The sequence below is a fragment of the Lepisosteus platostomus genome, chromosome 8, assembly GCF_059453375.1.
Source record: "Lepisosteus platostomus isolate fLepPlt1 chromosome 8, fLepPlt1.hap1, whole genome shotgun sequence".
Lineage (NCBI taxonomy): Eukaryota > Metazoa > Chordata > Actinopteri > Semionotiformes > Lepisosteidae > Lepisosteus > Lepisosteus platostomus.
The window spans coordinates 37,954,712-37,982,581 of NC_142618.1; the positions used below are offsets into that span (position 1 = coordinate 37,954,712).

At 36.9% G+C, this 27,870-nt stretch overlaps 1 protein-coding gene across 2 annotated transcripts in view; it reads right to left on the reverse strand.

Moving 5' to 3' along the window:
• Nucleotides 1-27,870, reverse strand: part of mmp16a (matrix metallopeptidase 16a (membrane-inserted)) — a 56,570-nt gene that overhangs the window by 9,519 nt on the left and 19,181 nt on the right. For both annotated transcript variants that reach the window (XM_088643336.1, XM_088643337.1), the window contains 3 exons: nt 24,463-24,767; nt 11,934-12,095; nt 6,010-6,227 (listed from right to left, as the gene is read on the reverse strand). In XM_088643336.1, coding sequence (XP_088499462.1) covers nt 6,010-6,227; nt 11,934-12,095; nt 24,463-24,767 — 685 coding nt within the window. The remainder of the gene's footprint in view (nt 1-6,009; nt 6,228-11,933; nt 12,096-24,462; nt 24,768-27,870) is intronic.

The window sequence follows — 27,870 nt, forward strand, 5'->3', positions numbered from 1 at the left end:
AATAAAAACACCAGAAACACTCCGTTCTTGTCTGGGTGTTCAACAGCAAGGAGTCTGTCACAGACATTCAGTTAGTCTCGCTGAGCACAGAGCCTTTTGCATGCCCCAGGAGATTTACTGGGCCTTGAGGAAAACGGAGTGCCCTGGCTGAGCTGTGCTTTGCATGCAAACCTCACTAAATAATTCACAGCTGCCTCTGGATGGGTGGTGCTTTGACTTGATACAAAATAAATAGCAGTCTTTTCTCCAGAGAACTTTAAGGCAAATCCAAATCCAAGCCAAGGCTGGAAACTAAAGTAGAAAACTCCCCATAACACTCTCTCCCATGCAAGTGGAAGAGCAAAGGGAGATGATGGAGGAAACTGGTTAAATATGTGATGTACTTCAAGAGCCAACAAAGCCAACGAAGAAAAAACGTGGACATTAAAGACTAAGGCGTGTCATTTTTCCAGCCCAGCTCAAGACATCAAATTCCTGCCAAGACTCACAGGAAATGTGAAATCCAGCTGCAAAAATCATTCTGGATCAGAAAGAGTCACTCCACCCTCTTTATAGATATTGCACACTCACTTCACGTAGTAACAGTAAGATTGTAGTACAGTATATTGAAAAGTCATCACTTTTGCAGATTTTTGTAGAGGAGCTCCCACTCTCATGTCACTTCCAGAAGCCAGATGCTAAAGCCTAGCACTACACTGACAGCCATTAGTTTCTTTTTTCTTTGGATGGCCTGCAAACTAACCGAAAACAGATTATTATATGAAATTTGAGGTCATACTAATTCCTTATGGTATAAAAATGAAATAAATATGCTTCAAATTACAAATACACGCCATCCACTGCTAACACACAGAAACCCAACCAAACAGCTCAGAACAGAACACCTGCCACTTAATTGGACTAAAACTTTAGTTTTCACTTTTTTGTAATGTTTCTGTTGGAGAGAAAATACAGGAATCCAAGAAAGGTGTCCTCTACATGCCATGCATTTCCCCTGCCTGTGTCACCTGGCCTACACCATCTGACCACTGTCCCAACTGCATTTAGGGAATTGTCTTTTATTAGAAACAATGTCTCCCTCAAACTCAAACTAATTTCTTAAACTTCCTACAAAACAAGCTAAGTTAGAATTTTAATTGTTAGTGATATCAATGTTCAGGCTTTTTATTCTGTTCCTTGTTTTACAGTACCTCCAAATAATGTTTTGTTTTACAATTGTATTTTCTTATTTGGTCTTATTTGTTTTTCATACTGGATTTCTTTACAGTTTCTGAAGATATTCCTTAGAGATAAGTAGCAACGAGTCTCATTTAAGGCCAGCATTATGTTTTCAGTCCCTTGTACAGTAACTCACAAAAAAGGTGGAAAACAACACGTACCGTATATAGAGATAAAAATGCAACCCCATGTAACACGTTCCTATTGCACTTCTTAGAAACCCATTTTAAAAGCTGCCTTTGCTTTTAAAACAACCAGATGTTAAAAGTTATAACTAATCAGCTGAGTTCAGCTTTTTTTCTGGAGTCAAGACAAACCTTCAAACTTTTGTTCAGAACATCTATAAAATAGGTGGATTTGGCTAGCTGTTCTAATAGTATTCAGTCCTCTGTCTTTACAGATTTTGTAAGCATCAAAAAAGAAAAAGCAACACAATAGCAATATTTAACAGAAATAATGTACAAAGCAAAACTAAGTGACTGACAAATTACTTGTTTAACCTCTTAAGTGGCACTAGCAGAGAAGGATAGGAGAATAATTTAAAAAATCAGCAGGTCTCAGGATCTGAAATCTTCTTTTATGGAAATAGTATCTCAACCTCACTGTTGAGTAGACAGAAACAGGGTTTCAGGTGCTTTTGCGTATATACTGTACTGTATGTCAGTCTTTTAAAAAGCAAAAAACAGAATGTGGCACAGTACTATATTTTATTACATTTTACAGCTCTTACTAAAAACATTTATGCTCAAAATTGAAACTGTAATGTATGAATAGAAATAATTCCATAAGCTGTGGAAATACAAATAGAAAAATGAAGACATTTCTACAAAGACTCTATCTGCTAAATTATTATGTAGCTGTCAATGGCAAGTCGTCAGTGGTTACTATACACATTACTATACTGAAGTGTTAATGTTTATTTTCAACACTGTAAGAAGATTGAATGTACTAAAATACTCAACAGAAATTAGATATATTGTTCTTTTGTGACTCTTCTGTGAGTTTAGAACAGAATGGATACACTATTTCAATCAGTACAGTATTTGCACCTGGATTTGTGAAAGCCAATGTATTGAAATGGTTTAAATGTGCTAGCTTTGTACAGGGCTGTAAGACCTTGGGCTTGTGCTTACCAAAGTGTCACAATCAGTCCCATGGGTAACCTCTGAGAACATGCACACTGTAACTGTGAGATGAGAACAGCTTGCTTGTGAAAAGATATGTGAGTGACTTTGCTTGGTGCTCACAATTAAAATAACACATGCACAAAGGAAAAAGCCCAGGGGGAAACTAAAACACTTTGCCAGGTTATGCTGCTGAAAATAGAAATGAGTGATAACAACTAGGAATTGAGTGACAAACCATCTAAACATCAAACTTGTGTTGAGAGAGGAAGAAGAGGCACTGATAGGGGCACGAAGAGCTGCAGCGAACATGAAACGATGCAGTTACTGAAAACCCCCGGCAAACAACCCAATCATACAATCACAATATTTTAGATCTGAGTAATTAAACCATTTAAAAAATGAAAAGGAAACCTTTGTTGGCATTTGAGGCCTTAGTAAAGGGATAAACCATGTTCACAAAGCCTTCACCATTAAGGATCATTAACATTAAATCCATTGCATCTCCAAAAATAAAATCTGCATGCTATTCAGACTGCCTGAGTAATCCCTCACCTCCTCAGTACATACTGTGCAACAGCTGTATTATCTACTCTCTTTTGGATTAAACCAAAAATTGCACATACAGTACTTATACTTGACCATCTGCATTCATTACAGACAGGTTTAATTAAACTTGGTGATAACTATAACGTGGTATTGCACAAATTTTGTGCACAAGCTGTTACTACTGCTGTTGCAGCTTCAGCTTTCCAGACTTTCTTCTCACACAGCAGCAACACTCAGAATTCACATTGTCTGCACTAAGTCTGTCCTCAGGATTAGGAAGGAAAGTGGTTTCTATGGGTTTCTAAATCTGGCTGCCATGACAAGCCATCTACTTGCATGAGGTCAAAACACAGTGTTTCCTGCTCCAACAAATGAAAGGCGTAAAACAAAGGTGTCTGGCAAATTATTAATGACTACCTTCCGAGGAAAAAGAAATGTTTGCAACAATACACTTTTCTGGTGACGCACGTTGTATACAAAACCTAAATTATAAAGCATTCCAAGTATAAGGTTTTTCATCATCGCTTATGTCATCAGCATCCTACTCAGGGAACCATTCACTCTGTATTGAATGTAAATTCCCTTTTTCTAAAGAATCTTTCATTCTTTTGCAACTACAGTACATTGGTATGTCTTTCAGTCCCACTATGGCAGTATAAATTCCTGGATATGAATGGAAATACTTGATTTAATCCATTGATACATTCCTACCTCTTGCTTTGTTATAAAACATGTTGTACAATAATACTATATATATATAAAATCTGAATATCTGTAATGGTACACACTGTATGAACCAGATAAACCAGCTGAAATGTACTATATGGTAACACTGTATATCAAATGAAAGGCTGTCTTTCTTTTTAGAACATAGCCCCTTGCAGTGGATATTGACAAGTCAAATGGCCTTTTGCCTTTAATAAGTGAACATTCCTAACTAAGAATCAGAGGTTTATTTATGAAATTTTTCACTTCATGGGATGCATGTGTGAAATATATGGAAAGGAAAGTCACTGAATCTGCCACTGAATCTGAATGAAGAAGGCTGCCACCAGAGGAATTTTTGAAATCTGTTTTGTTTGAGGCAATAAAGGGGTCTAAGTCTTTACTTTATTGTGTATTAATCCATTAATCTAACTAAATGTTACAATTTAATCTGTTAAAAAGGCTTGGCTGTAGTAAAAGCAAAGTGTTTTTTTAATTAAGCCTCTAGCTCAGTGTTTCTTTTCCTTTTAATCCTTTTAACTTTCATTACAATGTGGCCTCAATTAAATTAAATGTTAGCACTTTGAAGAAAAGTCCTCCTTCAAACTGAAAAGATGTCAGCCACTGTTTATGTAACAAACCAATAGAGGTCTGTTCTATTTTCTACCCTTTTAATCTCTTAGGTTATTTTATAGGTCCTCATTTCAATTGACCTTTGTATGCACTTACAGTCTCCATTTCCTTTCCGTCTAATGCTAGAGCCCCAGATGGGGACAATTTCAAACAGAGTAGACAGACTTCAGATTGAGCAGTTTTCTTTCTATGGTTAAATGATATATTCAGAGGTATGTATATAATTCATATGTGTTAAATGACGAATTATATTTTAACAAACATCAAATCATCTGTAAAGGGAAGCGCAATGATGCACAATATAACTACAGACAAAGCTGCACTGTTGATATTACTGAACACCTTTTGAAGGTTTGCCTTTGGTGTGCTCAACTGATTAGGAAAACAAAGGTAAGGGGAAAGACTTCTTTCTATCTTTGTCAAAAATGTACAAAACTACCACTGTAGCAAGAGGAGGCCTGAGTTCCCTTGTTCACACTAAGTGACATGTAGTAGACCCTTAACTCCAACTCAGGGCTTTTCCAATGTTAACTAATGTGCTCACTTTTGCTGCAGATTTCACATTAGATAGTTAATCTTAAACGTAATCTTATTTTCATTCTTGTCGTTAAGCAAGACAACTTTAGGAATAGCATACTTTCTGCTGAACGTAGGCGTGGACTGTCACTGACTTATTGCTGCTTGGTAAATGTGAGATTAAAATGTCATAAGAGAAAGAAAAGCAATATGTGGGAGTTTCAGACAAAGGACAGATAACCTCTTATATAACAAACATATGATTCACAGACTGCATGTCCCTTTGCCAGCCATCTGAAACATATCTGATAAATAAGAAGTGGAAAGTCTATCAGTCCATGCTTCAGTTACACAATCAGATTAATAGGCTTTCAAATTTCCTGTATTTTTGTTTCTTGAAAAGTCATTTTCTTTCGGCTGCCTGATCACTCCAGCCAGACTGCAGAAGAGGGGGTTTTGTTGCTCTGGCTTCGGGATGAGGAAATTCAAAGTCTGACCGGGGTCACAGAGCTGCTAACAGACTCGGGCACTTTTCCTGAAATGAATTTCCTGAACCTTCACATTTCACCTACTTTCAATCCCTCTAAAATCATGATATAACTTTCAAAGATTAAAAGGGCATAAAAAAGCATATCATTCTTCTAAGCATATGGATAATAGTTAAGGTGTTGTAGTCACAGTAGTCTAATGTAGTCCACCTTGACTTAAATATCATTACTAATGTATGAGTTCCTTTCATATTTACAGTCTACATTTTTAGAAACCTTTCAGAATGAAAAACATGACAGCAAAAGGGAATGTTAAATCTCCTGAGATAACTGGTGAGATAGAGAATCTTAAAGAAAAATATGAAATGCTTATGTAAAGAGGGACCATCGGTGATGATGGTCTACACCAGAGAATCAGCGGACGTGTGGATGAAGCTAGCCCACACAAAATATTAAGTGAACCTACACATACTGAAAAACATTAACCTATTCCTTAAACCTCCTGTACTACCCTCATATAGACGTCCCATTCTGGGAAAGTGAAATAAGAAGAATAGAAGGGAAAGCACTGAACAAAAACAGATAACCTTTATTAAAAACATAATCAAAGTGTTGTTTTCAGTAACAGTCTCTGATGGAAGAAAAGCATCTTATGACACTAAATGACACTAAAATGTCATGATGGTGACACTATTAGTTTCCACTAATGTGTGTGGGTATGCCACTGTATGGTAAGAATGTAATCACATTGAGAATGGCTTCTACATCCCTCCTACCTTGAAGACAAACATCTCTCGCCGCAGAATAGCCAATGTGTTGAAGCTGCCATCACAGATGTTCGGCTTGGCACTGGGGTACGAGGGTCTGTCTCCTGTGGGGAGTCTTGGGGGTCGGGTCTGCCGGTCGTGTTTTCGGGGGTCAGAGGGAGGGTGGGAGCGTGGGGGTGGGGCAGTAGGGAGGGGCTGCGTAGGCTGGGGAACCTTTTCAGGTGGACCTGAAAATAGCAAGAAACATAAAAGAAGGCCTGTCAGACAACTGTCTTAAATATGCACACTACAGTACGTCTTAACTTTCTATCAGTGGGTTCATTTAGGTACTGCTTGGGGTTTTCCATATGGATAAAGGAACCCTGCAGTTTATCTTACACTGGAAAATGAGTTGATTGTTATGAGATAAACATGAATTATGAAGCAGAATTTCTTACTGTGCAATTCTGTTTTATTGAGGGACCACTGCACAAACTTTTGCTGTTGAGAATGTACCGGTACTCAGCGATTTTTCATAGTGGAAACAATAAATCCTGCACCTGTTCACCAAATCTCCTGTAGAGATGTGTAGGGATGTGTAGAGTGTAAATGACACACTAACTCTTCTGTCCCTGCTGACTCAGCTCAAGTGCTACCTTGCCTTGCTTCACACACTGCTCCCTGGAGAAAATAAAGCCATGGTCTTCCTATCTTGCATCCTTTCACTTTTGTCTGACAACACAGAGTCACAGACTTAACCCCTTCACTTCCCTCAAAGTCCTTGCTACATAAGGGAGAGGGTGAGGCTTGGCAGCTATTCCATTAGCAGAATAGTGACAGCTGTAATAGTGTAGGCTTACCAGGTCAAGGAAATCACTACTGATTACGAAAAAACTTTAGAAAGAAAGTACTTATTATGTCTCATTCTTTCTTTTCATAATTCATCAATGCATAATGACCAATGGATAAAATTACCAATTGCAAAAGTACAATGACAATGAAAAAAAAAATTTAAGCCAAGCAGAGAATTCTGTCTAAACAGATCACAGTATCATTCATAATGCTTTCAAAAGTAGTTGACTTCATTCAAAGAATAATGTAATAATTGCTATAGAAGTAAATTCATATCCAGGTACTCTAGGCACACATTTAACCAAAAATCTTAAATATCACAATATATAATTAATCACATTTTAATAAATGTACTACCTTTTCTAAGCCTTCTTAAATTATGCACTCTTAGTTTATGAAAATTCAACCTATGTCTGAAATTCTGATGTCACAGGACCATAGAGCATAATCATATCCAAGTTGTGACTAAAAGCTGTGATTGAGAAAGCAACATATGATATTGCAAATGAGAAGAGGCCATTCAGCTCATCTTTCACATCTGGTAGTTTAGTAGGTAAGTGAATTTGAATCTAAATATCCATCCTGCTATTTCTTAAAAGAGCACAGAGTCTAGCCTTAAACAGCTGCTGGAAAACCTGGTCCAGATACCCAGAGCTCTCTGCCTAAAGAAGTGTTTCCTATTTTCCACCTTGACCTTGTGTCCGTGTTACACAACTGAGTATGAAATAATCTCTTGAGATGACTTTATTGATACCGCTTAAGAGTTTATAAGTTTAGATAAAATCTTATCTCACTCTACTTTGTTCTATACTTCTCTTAACCTGTTTGTATATGACAATCCCCTGAGATGAGGAGGCATTCTTGCTGCTCTTCTTTGAACTCTTTCTAAGTCTACAATATCCTTTTTGTAGTACAGTGTAACAGAATCCAAGGTTTGCTGTGGAATAGCAGGCAGCTGCTGCAGTGTAATATAATAGACACTAATTTCCCAAAGCATCAGGGGACAGTTGTGAACATGTTGATGGCTCTGGGACAGGAGGTTTTTTGCATGGAAAGCATAAAGTTTGCCGTGTATTTCATGCTCAAGCATATATCATTTCTTACACTCTCTAAAGTAATACCACAGTATTGTTACTGTCACCATCCTCTCCTCTAGGGGGCACTCCAACCTCCATATGTTAGTCCTTTGAATTATTACCTGCATTATTTCCTGGTGTGCCTTGTTTTAGTTTTCCTACTTAAATTTAACCCTTCCTGCCTTTGGAGCTCAGCTTTGGTACATGGTAGCTCGATGGCCCGCCTAGTACCAGGTCACCCCATGTCCGTGGCATGAGGGCATAGGCCTATTTATGCTCTCCGACCCACTGAGCCCGGGGCTTGGAAGGGGAGCCCCCTATTTCCTGAATTCTCATCTTGTCTTGTCTGTGTTCCTGTTCGTCTGTGTCTCCTGATTGATCTCCCAGCAATGGACTTATGGACTTCCCTTTGAACTTCCTTGGATATGTTTGCCTACGGATTTTCCCCACAAGTCTGCACGAACCTCCCTACTTCACTGTGAGCACCAATAAACCCCATGTGTCTTTCCTGAACCCTGTCTATGGTCCTTTTTCTGGAATCGCCACTTCGCATAGGGTCTAAAACATCACCCTCCACAGGAGACCGATTCGGCTTCCGTGACAAGTATGACTACAAAACCTGTCTTCTCAGAGCAGTGGGGATGTTTCTCAGAGCAGTTCCACTGGACATCCAATCCCTTGCAGATTTTCAAAAACATATGTAACCCTTTGATTGTTAAAATAACATAGTTGAATAATTAATCAATTAGTTCAATTAAGAAACTGAGTGCATTGACAAGATTGAACCAGACACCTCTGTTGATCTTGAGAACTATTCAGGGAGGAATCATTCAGAAGACCAGCTAGATCAGTGATTGCCAACTCCAGAATTACTGGAGGTGCTGGATCAAGTGTTGTTTCTCTTCCCAAGTTCTTAACAGAAGGGGGTGTTACTGCCTGGTTGGGGTTCTTATTAGATAATCTGCAATAAAATGATACTGCATACAGTATATCTGTGGTTTCCTGCAATACCACCCATTTCACAAAATTGTTTCAAAATGTAAAGGCTGAAAAACACTGAGAAAAGACAAGTGGGCCTTTTAAATTCACCCTTTTCAGAAGGAAAGGTGTCACACTTTCTGTTGTAAAAGTAAACTACAGTATATATTTACACAAATTTACATTTGTTCAGTAATATTAGTTTCCATCTTTTATGTGCAGAAGCATGATGTCACAATCCAATAAACATTTTCAATCTTTTCATGGCTTAAACTGTTTTCTGCAGCATTAATAATAACATTTTTTCATTGAAAAAGGAATAGATTCGCAATTACTTTGAAATTAATACATTAGTTGTTTAATAAATTACAATTTTAATTTTTCAGTTAATGAATAATTAAAAGCATTACTAAATGTATGCGGTAAATCCAGACCATTCAGAATAAACTATATTATGTATCCGTTTACAACACAAAAACAATGACATAGAGCAGTGCTGTTTTTTTAACAGTAAAATAACAGGTTGTTAATCATATCTTTCCACTTCCAGTAAAAAACGATAGAGCTTTATCATATTTAGAAAAAAACACTCAAGACTAATCCCTGCTAAAGAGGAAATATATATTTATAGCTTGAGTGGACAAAATTATTACAAATCACTTCATCCTGAGCCAAAAATTCAAAGACATTACAACCAATTACTGACCCAAATAGCTGGCTAATCTCTACTGTTTATTTTATTAAATCAATGATTATGTAACTCAGGCATTCAAACTGCATGTCTGATGCACAATAATCTGCCAAGTCAGAATCCTCTCTGCTCATTGCATTTCTATACTGACTGTAGTGCTATTCTTTTCTCTGTACTGATCATAAAAACTAAAATTGCAATACATTCACTGATTGATTTATGTCTCTTTAACCACAATAAAGCTGCTAAAAAAGCAATCTGCACTTCAAATGATATTACTGTATGTAACAAAGGAAAAAGTACACAATAGCTGTCCGTCCTCCACTAAGTAGAGAAACTAAATCATTAAAACCGCAGCGAGAACATATTTATGAGCTATCCCAAATGTACAGCGTGATGAGATGGTGCTCTCAAATGGCGTTGCACCAATTGCATTCAAAGTGTTGTGCTATTCTGGGTAAAGCTCAGTGGAATGTTTTAATAGTCTTCTGCAGAGATGAATAAAAGGGACAAAACAAACATTGCCCATGCTCGATCAATACTATTCTGGCAATCCAATGCCATACTATTCAGCTCACAGAGATTTTGTTGCAGAAACAGTATCTAAATATCTATCCCTTCCCCACCCCCTTCCTTTATTTTTTCCCCTCTTTGCCTGGGCAGCTGAGGTTCTTTGGTGTAAGTCATCTCCAGTCTTTACACTATTTCCAGTGCCTTTCATCAACAGCGTTGCTACCTATCTAGCCAAGTCGAAGTCGCGAAAAGTGACCATCAGCCAAGGGCTGTCACAGGAAAACACAAACACACTTTGATTTAACTAGGCTGCAGCCCATTACACACCATGGGCCAGATTTACTTGTGCTGTTGTTCGATGATTCATACTTTTCTGGTTAAGGGGGGCTAAATTAAACTATTGCTCATGGTAAAAAGAAGAAAACACTGGTGCATAAAGAGCCTGTAAGAATGTTCAATATTCTAAACATAAGGATCAAGTATAATTGATAACTACAAGACACAAAGGGCAGAGGTACAGTATGCAGTGGTAATAAGGACTGTGATCAGGAGGGTTGTGGGTTTAAATCTTAGCCCTGATGCTGTGGTTGTGCTATTGAACAGGTAGTTCACTTCATTCTTCAAAATACTTGACAACTTGTTCTCATTAGACTTGTCTGGTTAAATAAGAGACTAAACTGAAATTCAAGCTTATTTGGGGTTTAATTAAACACTGTCACCCTTTTTCAGAACTGTGAAGAACAAGCATTTTGAGGTAAAAAGATCCCCTGTGATTGGTAGCACAGCAGGGAAATCTGCACATAAAACCATCACTTTTAACGGGACTAGATGTGGCAAACAGACCACCCAGATGTTATGATGCTTTCTCAACCTAATTTTACTCCAAATGATGGCACGCCTACAGTAGCTCCCACTTTTACCCTATAGTAACATCTACATCACTCAGTCTAACCCGTTTGGCCAGTTCTTCCAATCACTATGGAAGAAAAATATGCCTTCCTTCTTACTAGCAGTAGGCACAGCCACAACCGAGGCTGTTAATCAGAATACGAAATAATTATTTTAACCTAAACTGTAAGTTTTAAAACTGTAAGATTTAATCAAAAGTTTTAAATCCCAATTTCTTCACAATGTTTCAAATGATCTCAACCTAAGATCTTGGTGTTTCACGGTCAAAGTATCAGTGACTATTTATAAGAAACGTGTGTCCACACATACTGTATAGCCAATTCCTTGAGATAATGCTGCTTGTGGAATGTTTCGTTGCAATCCTCTGCAGCTCCACCCTATTTTCAGGTACAAAATGTGTCTGAACTTTTACAGTTAGAAAAAGAGCAATTCTGTATTCTTTTCCAAAATCGTGAGAATGGGTTTTAAAACCTGATATTTTTGCTTACTATTCAAGAATAAAAATGAAGGAAGAAAGGAGACAGATGAAATGAAAGCAAAGGCATGGAAAATAAGAGGGAAAAGATGAAGAAGAGGTAGACATGGTAGAAACTGACAATTGTTTACACACTTGAAAAAGCCCATATGACAATTATTTTAAAAAGAAATAGAACAAAGCTATGTGAGAAGTCAGAAGGTCAGAGTTGAAAAGTCTGAAAGGCTGTGACTCTGATGAGGTACCTGAATGCACAATTTTTTGAAAAAACAATTCCAGAACCTGAATACATTGTGCATTTCCTGAGGACAAACACAAGCAGTGTTTCCATGGTGACTGAAAGTCCCTGGAGCTTTTGGATGAAGATCAGCTTTAGATAGAGGGTGTACTGATTACCATTAATCAGCACCCACACAGATCAGCTTTATGCTGCATGATGCAATTACATCTGATTTCATACCATATATCTTCTGTATTCCCTGTAGGTCGTCATAAGGCAGTTTGAAGTTCTCAGTATCCATGTACTGGTAGAATGGGGCCATAATAGCAGTGGGATCATTGGAGTGTTCAAGGCCAAGAGCATGACCCAGCTCATGAACTGCCACCAGAAACAAGTCATTACCTACAGAAGAACAAACAAAAAAGAAAGCAGTCAGAATTATCAAAAATTCTATCTCAGCTATGACAGCTTGATCTGTACAGCCAAACAGTGCAGGCATTAGATTGGTTCAGTAATAACTATGCACTTGACGAATTACTGGAATTACACCAAGACTCATATTCTGTACATTTAGTGAATGTTTGTCTTGTGAACATTTGCCACAACAAATAAACATTCCAAATTTCAGATGTTTTCCATAAAAATGCCATGCATATACTTTGCTTTGCTACGGTTTTGTATGGCTTCATTAATTCTTTACCATGCCCCTTTCAGCTTTTAAAAGACATTCACCATGATTTCATTGAGTTTCACTCCACTTTGGTATTATCATGGACTTTCACAGAAAACAATTCAAATAAAGAAAGCCTTAGATGTAATGCACACAACTACAGCTGAGCAAGGCATACTCTGGGAAACACAAAGTCTTCCATGCATGTTTTTATAATCACAGGAATCTTAGCCAATATTTCTAAAGAGTCCTATAGCTTATAATTAAGTTTGCAAGCCCTTGATTTTAAATGTATTACTCTTTTGAACCAAATTAGGTTTGTTGCAAAAAAAGCTCCATGTGCACATTGGGTCATGATCTGGGCTAAGATTGAGAGTGGCTGACCACAGAAATCAGGCAGAGCTTCATAAAGCCACATCATCAGTTACTGCAGTTTATTTCAGTCTTTGCTCTGTTGTATAAAACTTATACAGAGCACATAAAACCGAACAAAGGAACAATAAATTGTTGTCACTCTTATGATTATTCAGTCAAATAGGGGAAGTCCATTGGTAAACTCCTCTCTTAGTGCTGATGATTTTCTCAAAACTTGCAGCTATAAAAAAGCACAACATAAGAACATAAGAAATATCAATCCTGATGTCACAGCACTATTGAGCACAAATAAAGCCAAGACTAAAAACTGCAAACATCTCTGCAAGTGTGTTTGAAATAGGAACACAAGTCAGGGTGCAAAACGGAGAAGACTACAGTATATGACCACTCAAGATAGTTTGGTTTTAAGCACTGCAAAGACCTCACTCTAAAGAAGTGTTGATGTTATCAGCTTCTACAATATGGCTGAGTACTGTAGATTGTTCCAGATTCCAGATTCCTTGGTGTAAAGGACCTTCCCCTGTTCCCACTTTTAAGTGTCCCAGATTTCCAACTTGCCCTAAAGTTCATGTTTCACTCTTGATTTTGTTGACGTCCATTGGATTGACTTTATCAGGGACCTTGAGGATTTTTAATACTTGCATAAGGTCTCTTCAAAGTCCAGAAATATGAAGTCCTTTAAGCATGTCAGAGTAGGACTTTCTTTGTAATATTAGAATGTAAGTAGTTCAAGTGGGTAGCTGCGTCAGCATGTGTAGGCTGCAAAGGAACAAGTAAATGTTCCATGCTGAACAGAGAAGAACAGAGAAGAAAGAAAACACAACTTTTCGCCCATGGAGCTCACACCTGAAGAAGGCTCCACGGCCGAAAAGTTGTGTTTTCTTTTTTCTCTTTTCAACATGGAATAAACCTATTACTTGTTCCTTAGAATGTAAGTGGTTGAGCTGTGGACTGATTCCAGAACATCAATATCTTTTTTGTATTGTGTCGAAAACGAACCAGCGCATTCCACAATTTTAATATAGGATTTAAATTGTACACTTTAAACTATATATACTGTATACCATTACATTCTGTATATCTTTATATTGTTTCGCTACATTGTTTAAATGTAGAAGTGATGAGAAATACAAAATACTGCGCAAAACTGAGGTCGGAACAGTAATGAGAACATAACAGTAGTATAGCCATATTGTTACCAAAAGATATCTTAAAAACATTATGAATTAAGAGATGAGTTAAATTACTGCAATTTTAACTTCTGGAAAAGATGTGTTCTAGGATGAAATCCTAGTGTTTCACCATTACATTCATAGATAGGTGTTCCAAAATATTCTCCACCTGCAAAGCAATACAGTACAAGACTCATATTTTATTTTTAAAAAAAATAGATTTACAGGTAAAGATTAAAAAACCTTAGAAGCAATTAGTCCAAAAGAGATTGCTGAATCAAAATATTAAACAATAACATTAACATACATATATCAACAATATTAGCATAAGTTCTGCATGTTTTCATGTCTAATACCTAAGGCTTAATTACTGAGGAAAATCAAAATAAAAAGTTACTGAATTAGCTGTTTTACAATTAATAAACCGGAAGAGAAAGGTTCAAAATGAGCTACAAATGAGTGCTACTGTACATTCTCAAAGCTATTGCATTTGCAAAGCATTCCAAACTTTAGCAAAAAAGTTGACTGAGAGAGATCTCAAATTATTGATAACATCATTATTAAATAACATTGCCAAGGTGTTGCTTATTTATTAAAGCATAATGAAACTGAAAGTGCCCAATAGGCAGCAGCAATTAAGGTGCAGTTGAGAGGAATTAAGATTCTACCTGTGCTGTTGACATCTCTTGTAAGAAAAAAAAATCTAATTTGCTGATCACAGTCACATCATATTTAGATTTTTTCACCATCTTTTTCATGAACATTAGTTGCTATACATAAAACTTTAAAAGCCCCGCAAAGTACATTCTCAAGAGAGGAAAGGAAAAAAGTCAGGGTTGTAGAAGAAACCCAAAGGGTCTACCAGACTTTCACCTCTAAGTACTGTACTTGGGTTCCATTGGGTTCTAGTTCTGCAATTAATGGCATTATGCTCTCCTTCTGTAGGATGTTAAGCAAAAGAACCAGAAAAAAGCCTCACCAAACTTGGAATCCTCACAAAACAATTTTACACTTATGTTTTGACATCCAGAAAAGAATTCTGCCATGTGGCTAAACCAATCAGGCTGTGGACAAGTTGGAAACGTATTATTTTTCCAATACGGTGCTGGCAATATACAACACAATGAGCGGCAAAAAGCTATGAAACCAGAAATTCCCTTTTCATTTTGGTATTTCTTTTGTCCTTTGTAAACCTCTGCTGTCTTTCTTTGTTTCGATGTTCCTCCAACTGCTGTATGTTAAATTTTATTTTTGTTCTGCCTTATTTTCTCCCCTGTTATTAGAGTCTGCGAGCTGTCTGGGGTTTTGTTTGTTTTTCGTTAAATTGTCTGGGTCAAGAGATCATTAACTGATGGCTTGAAAAAACAGAGATTTGCTCACAGGGGACATGTCTCTGGGGATTTGATCTAAGAAGATCAGCCAGATATATATTTTCTGTGACCCAGTCTTGCAGAACATACAGTCCAAGAAATTATGATATTTACTATTATTAGTTTCCATGCATTATTTTTACAAAAATATTTACTCCAATGGCCTCAATGAGATTTTACAGTATATCATTTCCATACTGGGATTTAGTTGACCTTCTTTTCAATGTATCGCCCTGAATGAATCATTTATAGTCTGAAAAAATGAAGCCTTCACCCCGTAGTAGAAATGCAAGAACTGTATTTTCCTTTCACTAACAAAACAGTCAAGTTCATGGTTCAATTTAGAAGCGTAAATCCTGGTAGTTTTGAGTGCATTGCCACAGACAGGTAAGCTAAATGAAGGTTCCATTTCTTTCACTCAAAAGCATTCAAATACAGCTTTGTAAAATTTGTTCCTTTACTAGTTCACATTCAATATAGGATTCACAGCTGAAAGTGTTCTGTGAACATGGCACAGAGGCTCTAAACTATGTCCTATTAAACAACCACTAAATCCAAACCCAGTATCGAATGGACCCTTCAAGGGGCAAATACCTTGATGATAAAAGCTGAGTGAATAGCTGCTATAAATGCTGGGTTTGGCATCCGAATTTGGTCAGTGCTTTTATTTTAACCTGAGCTTTGGTTAGGTAATAAGTACATTGACAGTCACAATACAAAAGAGTAACAAAAGTATTTAAAATTTAAATATTACAGAAATGTAAAGATTAGACCACAAAACATACCAAAATGTTATTATGGATAATATGTCAGCAATTTATTTATGTTGCTCCTCAGTGAACTCTCACAGAACACTGAAAAGCCTCTATTGTTCCCTTCATAATTGCTTGTGTTCATGTGTTCAAAGTTTTTCTCCAGACTAAGTTTCTTAAACAGACTGAATGTCCTCCTTACACCCATTATATTTTTAGAAGGATGTTTATATTTCAAATTTGAATCTCATTGTGGTTTTTAAAAGCTTGTGGAATAGTGAATACTTCAAATGTTATTCTTTACTTTGCCTAATGGCAGGCAAAAAGATTTTAAATTAACATGGATAAAATAGCTCTAAAGCTTATAAGTTTGAGCAATCTAAAACTGAATAAAATTTCAAAAAGTCAGAAAACACAAATATAAATAATAAAGTAAACACAAAAGACTTTTGTTTGTCAGTAGGGTCATATTGTTTAAAGAGATAGTAGCTTGAGAAAGATCTTCTTAACTCCACCTCTGGAACCAAAGAAGTCAGAATGGGAAACATAAAAGTGCTGTTTTTGTCAGCTCTGGAAAATAGGCACAGTTGTTTGATTATAATTCTGTATCTGTGTCTTCTGAGCTGCATGTTATAAATCATAGTTTATGGACAATTATGTTTTTTCTTCACAAAGGTTTTCAGCATCACATACTGTACCTGTACACTTCAAGAGATAAAATGTGTTAATATCTAGAAATGATGGGACCTTTCTTGACAAGAATGTCTCGGCAAAACCAGAGTAACACCTTGTGGCTGGAATAAGATTTTGATACAATCATACGCGGAAGAAGAAACTAAGAAATACATACTGTATACAAGACTGAATATTCCTTTTCTGAGGAAACAGCTATTTTCCAAGAAGAGTTACTTCATCCATGTTCCTTGTTTGCTACAAAGGCTGTAATAACTATGAATTTAATCTAAACTGGTATTAGGAAGGTTATAGTGGACAAAGAAATATTTTTAGCCACAGTCACTCAATCTTTCTCTGCCCTTGACACACTATATAAAACAGATACTGAATGAGTTACAAACACTATTAAAAATAAATTTCTTCTGCTTCAACTGGACCTGTTTCAAAACAGGTAATTTCAAATGCACTGGGCTGTCTTCAGCTTGGTGCAACTACAATGATAATGATCAGGTTTAGACAGAAAATAAATAGCTGTGGTTAGGAGTTAAAAGGCAGTACGCTCTTATCAATGGATAAAATCCTCCTTCTGCCTATCAGACTCAAAGAGTTATAAATAGCCAACAAGGACATCTGAATCACTTCTGAGTTTGCTTTCAGTTAAGAGTGAGGCACATGGAAAATAAAACAGCTAGAAATGCTCTCTATTGAGCAAAAGGGCGACTTTTAACTTACACTATGGGTGTAGAAGGTGGTGAAACTGTTATAACTGACAAAAGTCTGTCCTTTCTCTTTGTCTGAGGCACACAGAAATTAGCCAGCTGACTGAGAGTGGAACATCCCTCATGAAAATACTAGACCTTGTTCAATTACTAAAGTCCTGAAAGAGAAATATATATACTGTAATTTTATATTAGAATTAAAAATGGAACAAAGACAAAATTAATCAAAAATGTATTGAACTGCCAAATGTTGAAATTAAAACCTGTAAAGATAAAATGTCTTGTGACATAAGAGCTCAATTTCTGCACAGTTACAGTCAATCTGTGCATGCTGGACCAGATAAAGGGTTAAGAAAATGTAATACAGAGTATAGGTAGAGGCACCCACATTTTTTTTTCTAGTACAGCTCTGGCAAACAGTAATAAATTAAGGAAAACTGGGATAAATAAATATGTCATAACAATATCACAAACTAATGCACAACATAACATAAAACACACAAGTTACTCTATTTTCAAACAACGTATTTTGGTGGCCTAAGTCCTGACCAACCCAAAAAACCTAGACTACTATCCTGTTTTAAAAATCCTATATATTGCCTAACAGGTCCACAAGAGAGATAAACCTGCATTCTAAATAAAACAGAATCCAACCCATCTCCCTTCCTACAAATCCGAATGCTCCAAAGAAAATGGGAATATACAGTAGTTGCTTATTAAAAATATATATTCACTAACCAGGAAAGAACGTTTTTAACCTGATGATTCTTTATAAAGGAAATCAGAGTTTTCTCAAATAAAATGGCCAGCTCTCTTAAACAAGATTCAAATATTTAACCAGAATCTGGTTAAATATAATGTTAAATAAGGGTCATCCAAACAAGGTCCTCTCACTTCTGCTCCTTTCCCTGTCTCTTGCTCTTCCTTCTCTCTTTTGTGTGTTCTGCCTCTCTCTCTGTTTCAGCTACTGGTCTTTTATCCTGTGATCATAGACTACGGATGACCCTTAATGATTTACCAAGAATTCAATTAACTAAAATAGACCAGAAAATTATTTTTGATTTATGTCTTTCAGACCCCCTACAGTTCGGCAACACCATTCCATTTTTTCTAGATCCGAGAAGCATTGAGACTTCCTAGTTGTAACAACACATATCATGGCTGCATCTTCATGAATACTCTCCAACACAAACACCAAACTACTGAGAGCAAATCCACACTAAACAGCAGTATGATTAATTGAAGTCACCCATCCATCTTCAAAAAATTCTATATTTTTACGGACCTTTTAATTCTTACAGGTATCATTCTTATGGAGCTGCAGCAATGCAAAACAGTTGTAAGAATTAGCTTTCAGGTGTATACAAGCACAATGACAAAAACGTTATTACAAAAAAGCCAGGTGATCATTGATCTGTGAATTACATTTCTACCTTCTAACAGCAATAGAAAAGAGGGTCTTTACTACCTCGGGACACACTGAGGCTCTCAGGTCTTGATTACTCCAGGCAAAGAAGCATTTTCTTGGACAGGCAAGGGAAGAGCAAATCCCAAAGGCAGCCTGGTTTAAGGACTTGAGCCAACTGGCTCTGCAAGACTGAGCACAACAGCCAGCACAGACTCTAGGGTACTTAATAAAACAGTGAGGCAGTGATCTGATCCTGCAGCTCCTTCAGCTCTTACACACTGCGCTCTCCTGTCTGGAATACAAAGGTCTATACTGCACCTAGAACCTGATCACGCTGTTGTTCAGTTTACCTCAAATGACTACTGTTCACTGTATTTCTTTTGAGTGTCTTTTTTGTTGTTCTAGTTTCTGCATTCACAACATATCACTGCTGGACATCCAATCTCAGGGTTCACTGCATCTGGCTACAACTACTTGGCCTCTGATAAACATCATCAAGAGATGGCTCAAAACTACTGAGACCCAGGATCACAAGGCATGATGGACATAACACATAACTCTTCCCCTAAGATGAGGCATGCCTTCTGTATTTTTAAATGTTATTTAAGGGAGTAATGTTTTTTCTGGCCTCTGTATTACTGTAAAGGAAAAAAAAAGAACTGCATACTGTATGTGTAATCCTTTGGAAGATGACAGCTTAGTCATCTCTTGAGAGTTTCTACAGTACATCATTCATATGAAAGTGATGTAGCTTCCAGGACCATAAAATATTCATCAAGATACTGAAAATACAACACATATTTTCATCATATTCTTTACATTAAGTACATCACATTACTACACACATGGAGAGTACTAGCATAACTCTGGGGCCATCAAGAATGACCACATCATGCAAACTTGTTCTTTCAAGTCGAAAAACTGTCTTGTTTTCAGAATCTGCCATTTTGTACTAAAACAAACAGAGCTCATGCAAAACTCCACTAGTGTTCCAGGCTTTAGTCAATGTGTGTTCCAAAGAACAGGGCAAGCTATAAGCCTAGGATCGGTAACCTTCTGCAAAGGAATTTTTGATGGCAAAATAAAAGTCTAATAAAACCACAAAGAAATTAAGTCTAAAAAATGATAAAAACTATGCTTGCCTGTTGTAATTCTCTACAATGTGCTACCTATAAAGATTCTTAGGCATAGAAAAAATGATTTACTTGGTTGTTACACAACATTATTTTTTGCAGTGCTATGATATATGTTATTGTTTTAACAGGAAAGCTTGTAGTCTGTGCCACAACCACACCTAAGTGTAAAGTCAAACATTTTGGACAAAACGGTGATTGCTAAGAATCAAAATTTAGATGTTCACTCATTTCAGCCCTTTTAAATAGATGAATATGGATATTGAACATAAAAGTCATGCTGTTTGTGCTCCGTGTTGTGAGAGCAGTATTTGCCACACGACAAACACTTCAAGGATGACATGACATGACAGGCATGACAATCACAGACAAGGCTGAGTCTTTGAAAATTACCTGTGTCTCCAAGATCAATAGAGAGACAAATAAGTGAAATGGCTGAAAACGTTAACAAACAACGGACATCGGCATTAAAAGATGTAAAAGCATTTAGTGTTGCGCTTGATGAGTGCGTGATATAAACGATGTAACACGATGTGACTCAGATGGAATTTGAGAAGAGCTGTGCTGCCTTAAACCCATGCATGTCACAATTACAGGGGAAGATACAGCTACAGTAAGTTTTATTAATCATTAAGAGGAAAGAGAAATAATATCAAGAAAATATTTTTTGCAAGGAATGTAGGTTATATTTTCATTGTATTATTCATTTGTAAAATCATCGTGTCAAGATTTTAAATTATGAAATTAATAATGTGTTGACTACAGTGGTGAGGATAGTGAATATTCCTGTTTCTAAATCTGCTTGAAGCTTAAGCAGTTTGCGAATGTGCTTCAGGAGATGGACTGTGCATACTTAAAGTGTCGAGATACAAGCCAGAGACTGGAGAACTCAGAGAGGGAGAGCAAAGTCAAGGACCACACTAAATGGTAAGATGCATTTTTATTTCTTCAATTTAGATATTACTATATTTTAGTGTTAAATATTTATGAATCAAAAAGTAAGTAGGGCTTAAAACTGCTTTTCACACGTTAAAAAAATATCAATGTCATGAAAATCCATAAAAACAGTGCTAACTCTTGGCAACCTTCTGAAAGGTTGCCGTCCCCTGTTATAAGCAATCAGTGTATAATCGCCTTCTATTCTGGCCTGCTTTCTTATCCAGAAGACTTTCTGAAGAGGAAAGACAAAATCCCAGCCCTAAATGCCATTTTTCTCAGAGCAGAAGTGAAGTATGAATACTCGTCTATGACATTTACAAAAAGACTCTACTGAAAAATATTCTAAATGAATCATTGTTCTGAGATGATCTGACTTTATTTGTAGAATACATGCTACCAGCACTGCTACCTTTCTACTTTTATAATTATTCTAACACTCTTACTGGAATAGCTACTACAACTAGCAGCATTAAGAAACTATTGACAATGAATTAAGTCACAGGATACTTCTGGTTCTGCAATATAACATGGGAACTGGACAGCTTAAACCCACAGCACATGCTGGTGCCAATTACACAGATGGCTGCGCAGCATGAGATCCACCTTAGGACCATAACCAGGATTCTTTGGTCAAGCGTCCTGAAAGACCTCACCAACTCCCCGTGCAGCTATACTTTTAAGCATGTCTGTTTATTCCATTCCTTCCATTTCAGAAACTTCTGCTGTCTAGTTCTGATTTCATCTGGGGCTTTTGATGAAGCAGAAAAGTAGTGCAGGAAGAGACAAAAACCCAGTGCTAGGATATCTGGGTTCCAATCTGGAAGCACTGTTAAATGTGACCTGTTCGTTTCTATGGACTCTACATCACTGTCAAAATGGTTATACATTAAAGCCCTGACCTACTTTTTTTTTATAAGCAAGTTTTGCTTAATAAACAAGGCTTGCCCCTGTCAGAGTGACCAGCAGTAAGACTAAGGCACATTGGGGATGGTACCTTCCACAGCACATTGGCAAGAAGAAAGATTAAACTGCATGGTAACTTAACTGAGCACTGAACCAAGAGCAGCCACCGGCTGGCAGTGCATGTGAAACCACAGTCATCTGGGAGGGCAGCACCTCACCCCCTCAGGCTGCTCTGACCTGTCCTGCCACAGAAGCGTTACAGCAGGGGCACAGGATAGGCTGTTACCAGCTACCTGATAGCAGGAATGGGAAAAGGGAAATTTAATAATAGTCAATTGACAAGTGCGAGGGAAAAGGCAAAGGAACTGAGCAGGAGAATGGCTTACAGAAAAGTGACAGTGAGTGACAGAGTTTAGAATGAACCTTGCATCTGGCTGTAGCTTTAGCCTTCAGATGTCTCCTCACTGTTACAGTTTTTCACAGCCTTCCTTATTGAAGATGGAGAAAAAACGTTACACAAATTGTATACTGTATAGTTTCGCAGATATTGTGTTTGAGAAAGGGCTATTGATCTTACTTAGGGCTGACTGTCAGAATTATTGGTTTCAAAAGTTTTAAAATGTTTTAGTATTGTTGTATTTTCTTTCCCAGTAGTTTTTCTGTTGGCACTATCTGACCTCTCACAAAGCTTGCAATACTGTGTTTCTCTCTCCTCCAGATCAGGCTGTCTGCTTTCAGCTGATACTACAGGGTTTAAATTCAGCCCAGGTTCCCTGTTCAGGTCCGCTGGAGCAGCAGTTGCTTAATTGCTCCATTCTGCCCAGGAAAATAGATTAGGGATGCTGCTGTGAGGATGCCACAATGATTCTTAGCACCTTCACAGGCAGAAATTAGGGAAAACATCCACTTAAAGGTCACAAGAGTGTAATCTGGTATTTAAAACTGCCACGTGTTTAAAGTGAGGATGACTGACAACCTTATTTCATGGCCTATTTCTCTTGATACACCACATTTACAAAGGATTATAGGACACATAGGTTACATTCATGAGGTGCTCGATGCAAGCGATGAAATTTTATTTGATCAGAAAATATGAATAATTTATGTCAATACTAAACAAACATTTATTCATATTGTCTGATTTAATTGAATTTCATGTAATTCATAAACTCAATTGGTAAAGTAAACTTCACTCCTCATGATACATAAACTACATATAGTACATATGTAATTTAATATCTAGAAAAATAAAAACATAATAATATTTTTAGGAATGTTACAAACAAGCAAACTCAGTTGCAGCAACAAAGTCACACTGTATAACATAATTCGGAACAACTAATAGGTTTATTCCATGCTGAAAAGAGAGAGAAAACACAACGTTTCGGCCATGGAGCCTTCTTCAGGTGTCATATACAGTATAATTCTACTTTTTTGCTTGCTATTGTCCAACAAAAATGCAGGGATATAAAACATTATGAAACTTTGGTCAAGAGCACAACCAAAGATACTGTTTCAAATGTATATCCTCATTTCTTTATATACATTTTCTTTCAAATGTATATCCTCATTTCTGACCTTATAGTCAGATCATAACCATGACTTCCACCCCACCCCTACAGTCCTCTACTGATTTGATACCAAAGCAGCATGAGACTAACTACTCCAAAATCAGGCTGGATGAGCTGTCAGCCTGCCAGCACTTTCAAGGCAAATCCCACTGGGAGGTCCTGTAGTTTCATTTCTCATGAACCAAAAGATGTTTTGGAGAGTGACTATCTGTTCTGAAATGGAAATCTAATAAGTAAATTGATTCTTAAAATGTAGAGAGCTTTAGGAAAATATATAACAAGGATGTAACTGCTGTGCTACAGTACGTGCAGATTTTTAGAAGACAGTGTGTTAACAAAGTACGTACTGTCTAGGTTACTTTTAGAAGACAGTGTATCAACACAGTATGTACTGTCTGGGTTATTAGATTAGCCAAAGGTAACTGATAAGCTTTGAAAAAAAATATATTGGTGCTTCTTCTTTCGTTTTTATGATATAATCTGTTTTGTCCTAAGGAATGGAAAATTACTGCTTTGCCTGTCCTTGAAGTGTTGCATCAGCTTAAAAAAGATATAAAACAAGGGTTCTCCCTGCTTGCTTTTGAATCAGCTTTCACTTCTCTGCACAGATGGGGTGATGGCTTTTTCCCATATTGCAATATGAATAAAGACCTTACTGAGTGAATGAGAATACCTCTCCTGGATCTTCTTTGATAAAATTCCAGGAAAGTTCTCAACCATGCAACACAGCATCCACAACTGTAAAAGTGTTAACTTCAAAAGGCTACTCTGCAAACAGCTGAAAGATCATTTTTAATAACTGAAAATACTGAGAATATAAGAGATCAGTGGCTGTGCTGATGATAAAAACACCACAAGTGCAACTGTAGATGGTTCTTTAAATTACATAATTTCAGGAACCCTTTTGTAGTAAATGATTTTTCAAGATGTCTGACCTTTGTTGTTCAAGGATGTTCTTGTATGTACATTATTAATATTTTTCCAATATTTTCCAATAATATTCCAATATATTTTCCCATGTTTTGGACTCAATGAAGCGATAACTGTATCAATAATTCCAAGGACATTTAAGAAAATCTCACCATCATGATTGGGGTTTCCTAAAGTCCACGGCTCATCCGAGTCAAAGTGAGTGTCTCCACCAATCCCGGGTCCTGGGAAGTATGCGTGTGCCAGAAACCCTCCCTCTCCATCAAACGGAGAGCTGTCACCGTGGAAACCAGATGCAAATATAATTGTAATGTCCACGTCCCTCTTTCCGTTCTCCAGAGTGTTGTAAGGGACGGCCTCGAACCTCAGCGGAGTGACATTCTGCCAGACGTCAAAGGCACGGCGGATGGCATCGTGAGTCTCTTCTGCGCCCACTTTGGGAGTGACGTTCTTTATGCTACACAGACAAAACATAGAAAAGGCAAAGCAAACACCACACAGTCAGGTAAATATTGTTCAACGCTGTAAGTAAAAAATGTCACTGCTGTATTTGCGTTTCAGGAGTACACAAACCATAAGAGGAAGGTGAATGTCATTGTTTTGTTGAAGGAAACATTTATAAAGTTAAGATACTGTTGGCAGGTGATTGAATGCTTAAAATATCGCTAATTTTTCCTTTTCATTTACCAAAATGGTATTACAGATTGATACATTTTAGAATGAACAAAAAAGTGTGCACCATACAGTATATCAATATAAAGGCTTCTCATCCAAGGATAGAAAAGATACAGGAATAATATCACACACTGGATATTAAAAAAACAGTAAATCCCTTTGTGAAACTTTCCAGCATTAATGTCCCTGTCATTGACACAAACATACAAATAGACAGGAATATCAACTTGAGCCTTTTGGATCTGTCATGATACTTTAGTCTGTGAATCAGGTGGCTGCAGCATATTCTACTGCCGCTGCCTTAAGGACTAAGATAAGGACCACAACAAGCCCTGCAAGTACTTCCTCGCAGTCCTCAAGAAAAGGAAGTGTGTCTCTTGTGGTTTCCCCAGCTACAGCATGTATCTTGTTTAATGAGCAGAATTTCCCTGGCATGGCTGTAAATTAAGCACGGTAGGATCTCAGAGGAAGCAAGATTTCTTCTGGGGAAATTTTATTTTGCAATTAGGATTATTAACAGTCGACTGCTTAGGAAGGATTTGGGTTGTGCTTGGTTGATTTTAAAGCCTGTTCACAGTGAAACATGCAGCAAATGAGCTGCCACCTTATTCCGCAGTTCCCTCAAACAGCACTTTTTGTTTTCAATTCAGACGTATTGGCAAACACCTCATGTATATTCTCAAACACTCAACTAACACATTTTAAAATACAGGAATTTAAAATAAGTCTAGGCAAAGGAATTAATGTTTTAAATATTGGTCTACTTCAATTTATTAACCAGACAGTGGAGCTAACTGTTCATTGCTGCACTGCTCCTTAAAATATTCTGCATATGCCAGTGACTGCACTTCTATTGAGGGATTTAAAGCATAGAAAACTGTTTCAAGCACTAATCTAATCTAAAAGTGGTCTGTGGAAATGTCTTTAAAAAGTATGTGAATCAATGTCTTATTCATTCTCGTTCTGGTTCTCTGAATGACACTCAGTGCAATGAATTTAAAAATGTCTTAAAAAAATAATCTCTAAACTGCAGAAAGAGTGAATTTGAAATGTTCAGAAACAGCTGAGAAAAACTAGTTTAGAATTAGGCACAGAGGTTCTTTCCTCCCTTTTCAAATCAGAGGATTTAAAATCAACAGTTGTGCCGTATACTATAAAAAGGATGAAACACATAACAAAGTTTCCTTCGAAAAACTCAATCCAAGCAGCTTTGCTGAACTTTAACATTTGGTTTTTATCTACCACCAGCAGCTTACAAGAAATGGAAATCTAGTTTTTAGCACACTCTTTAGTCAGCAATCCATCATTGATTGCCAGCCCTTCACTGATTTACATTTTATTTGAAAAGGTGAGCCTGTGATAGAATTAAAAGAGGACAGAATTTGAATAACTTGTTAAATCCTTATCATCTATTGCCACTGTCATCAATCAAAGCTGAATTAGGCAGGACCCTTTCACTTCTTCTCTGAAAGTGTTAATGGGATTGAAAATGAATGTGTCACCTCTGCTCATGTACAGGTTTAATTCCTTCCCTTTATTTCCCTGGAGACATTAGCCATGGAGGCACTTTATTAATCTTTTGGCTATTTAGGATAACACTTAAGCTCCCTCGGCTTTACAACCTGCACGTCCTATAGCCACATTTTCATACTAGGTACATTCAAAAATCATGAATCCAGGGGAAAAGGAAATTGGATATTTTATAATCAGCCAGCATCCTGTTGTAGTTCAAAGCTGCTGTTTCATAGAGATAAAGATGAGAAAGGCACCCTGACTCCTGATGTCTTTGTGAATGACATTCGAAATACACAAAGTGATGTCCAACTAAAGATTATGTTTTTCATCACTTTTGAGCTCTCTTGGACAATATCAGCGTGCTTCTACAATACAATTGAGGAGCTCCTCATTTTACCCATTGGTTAGATAAATGTGTACAAGACAACCTAAAAGAAAGCTCTTAAATCCGATCTGCTCAGTTCCATAAGATAACAGATACAAAATAGTCATTAAGGGATGTCAGAATTTGATTATCTAGAACAATAAAAAAATGATATTCTTTTTCCACATTAAAACATTATTTATTTCTCTGTACTATATTATTTCTCTGTATTAAAATTGCTTCTTCTTTTCACTATATTTGAATGTGTCTAAAAAGAGTGTCTCTGAGATATTGATGATTGATTGATGGAGACATTTTTCTTTCACAGGCAACATCCGACTGTTGCCTGAAGTGCTTGCAATGGATGACCTCACTAAGAAGTCGGATATCCTGCAAATGAATCACAGCAGCTGGTTAATCTTCTAAAAGCAAGATATTTGTGTTGGAAAAAAATAATTAGATGCAAAATGACTATCCAAATATGAAAAATAAAATGTATTCTGGACTCTTCAGACCACATGCTCAAAGGCCAGTTTTAAACAGATAAAGTCAATCTTAGGAAAACAGTAGTTTTTAATGTGCTATGTTAGTTGAGTTGTAATGAAGCTGTCATTAATAATTAATTGTTGACCACAGCTGTATAAAACCCACAGTTCAAAGGTGAAGCTCAGTTCTGGGAGCTGCAGAAGTCTGATAGGCAAAAAGGGCGCTTTGACACCCGGACGGAAGCAGACAGGATGACACCTGTACCTCCATTTGTTGCCAAACCTCTGGGACAATTACATTGAACAAGATCAATCATGTTCTGCCAAGTGCTATTGAGAACTGATTTTTTCTCTATTTCCATTTCATGAGGTAAGATAGAAAAGTAAAGTATACATTTGGCAATTTTACAGAAGAATTGGAGAGCACAGTATTCAGTTTAACTAAAAATACAAGTATTTATTGTTAATGGATTATTAATGACATACAGTATGCATTGTAACAAATCCAGTTCCTAAAATTT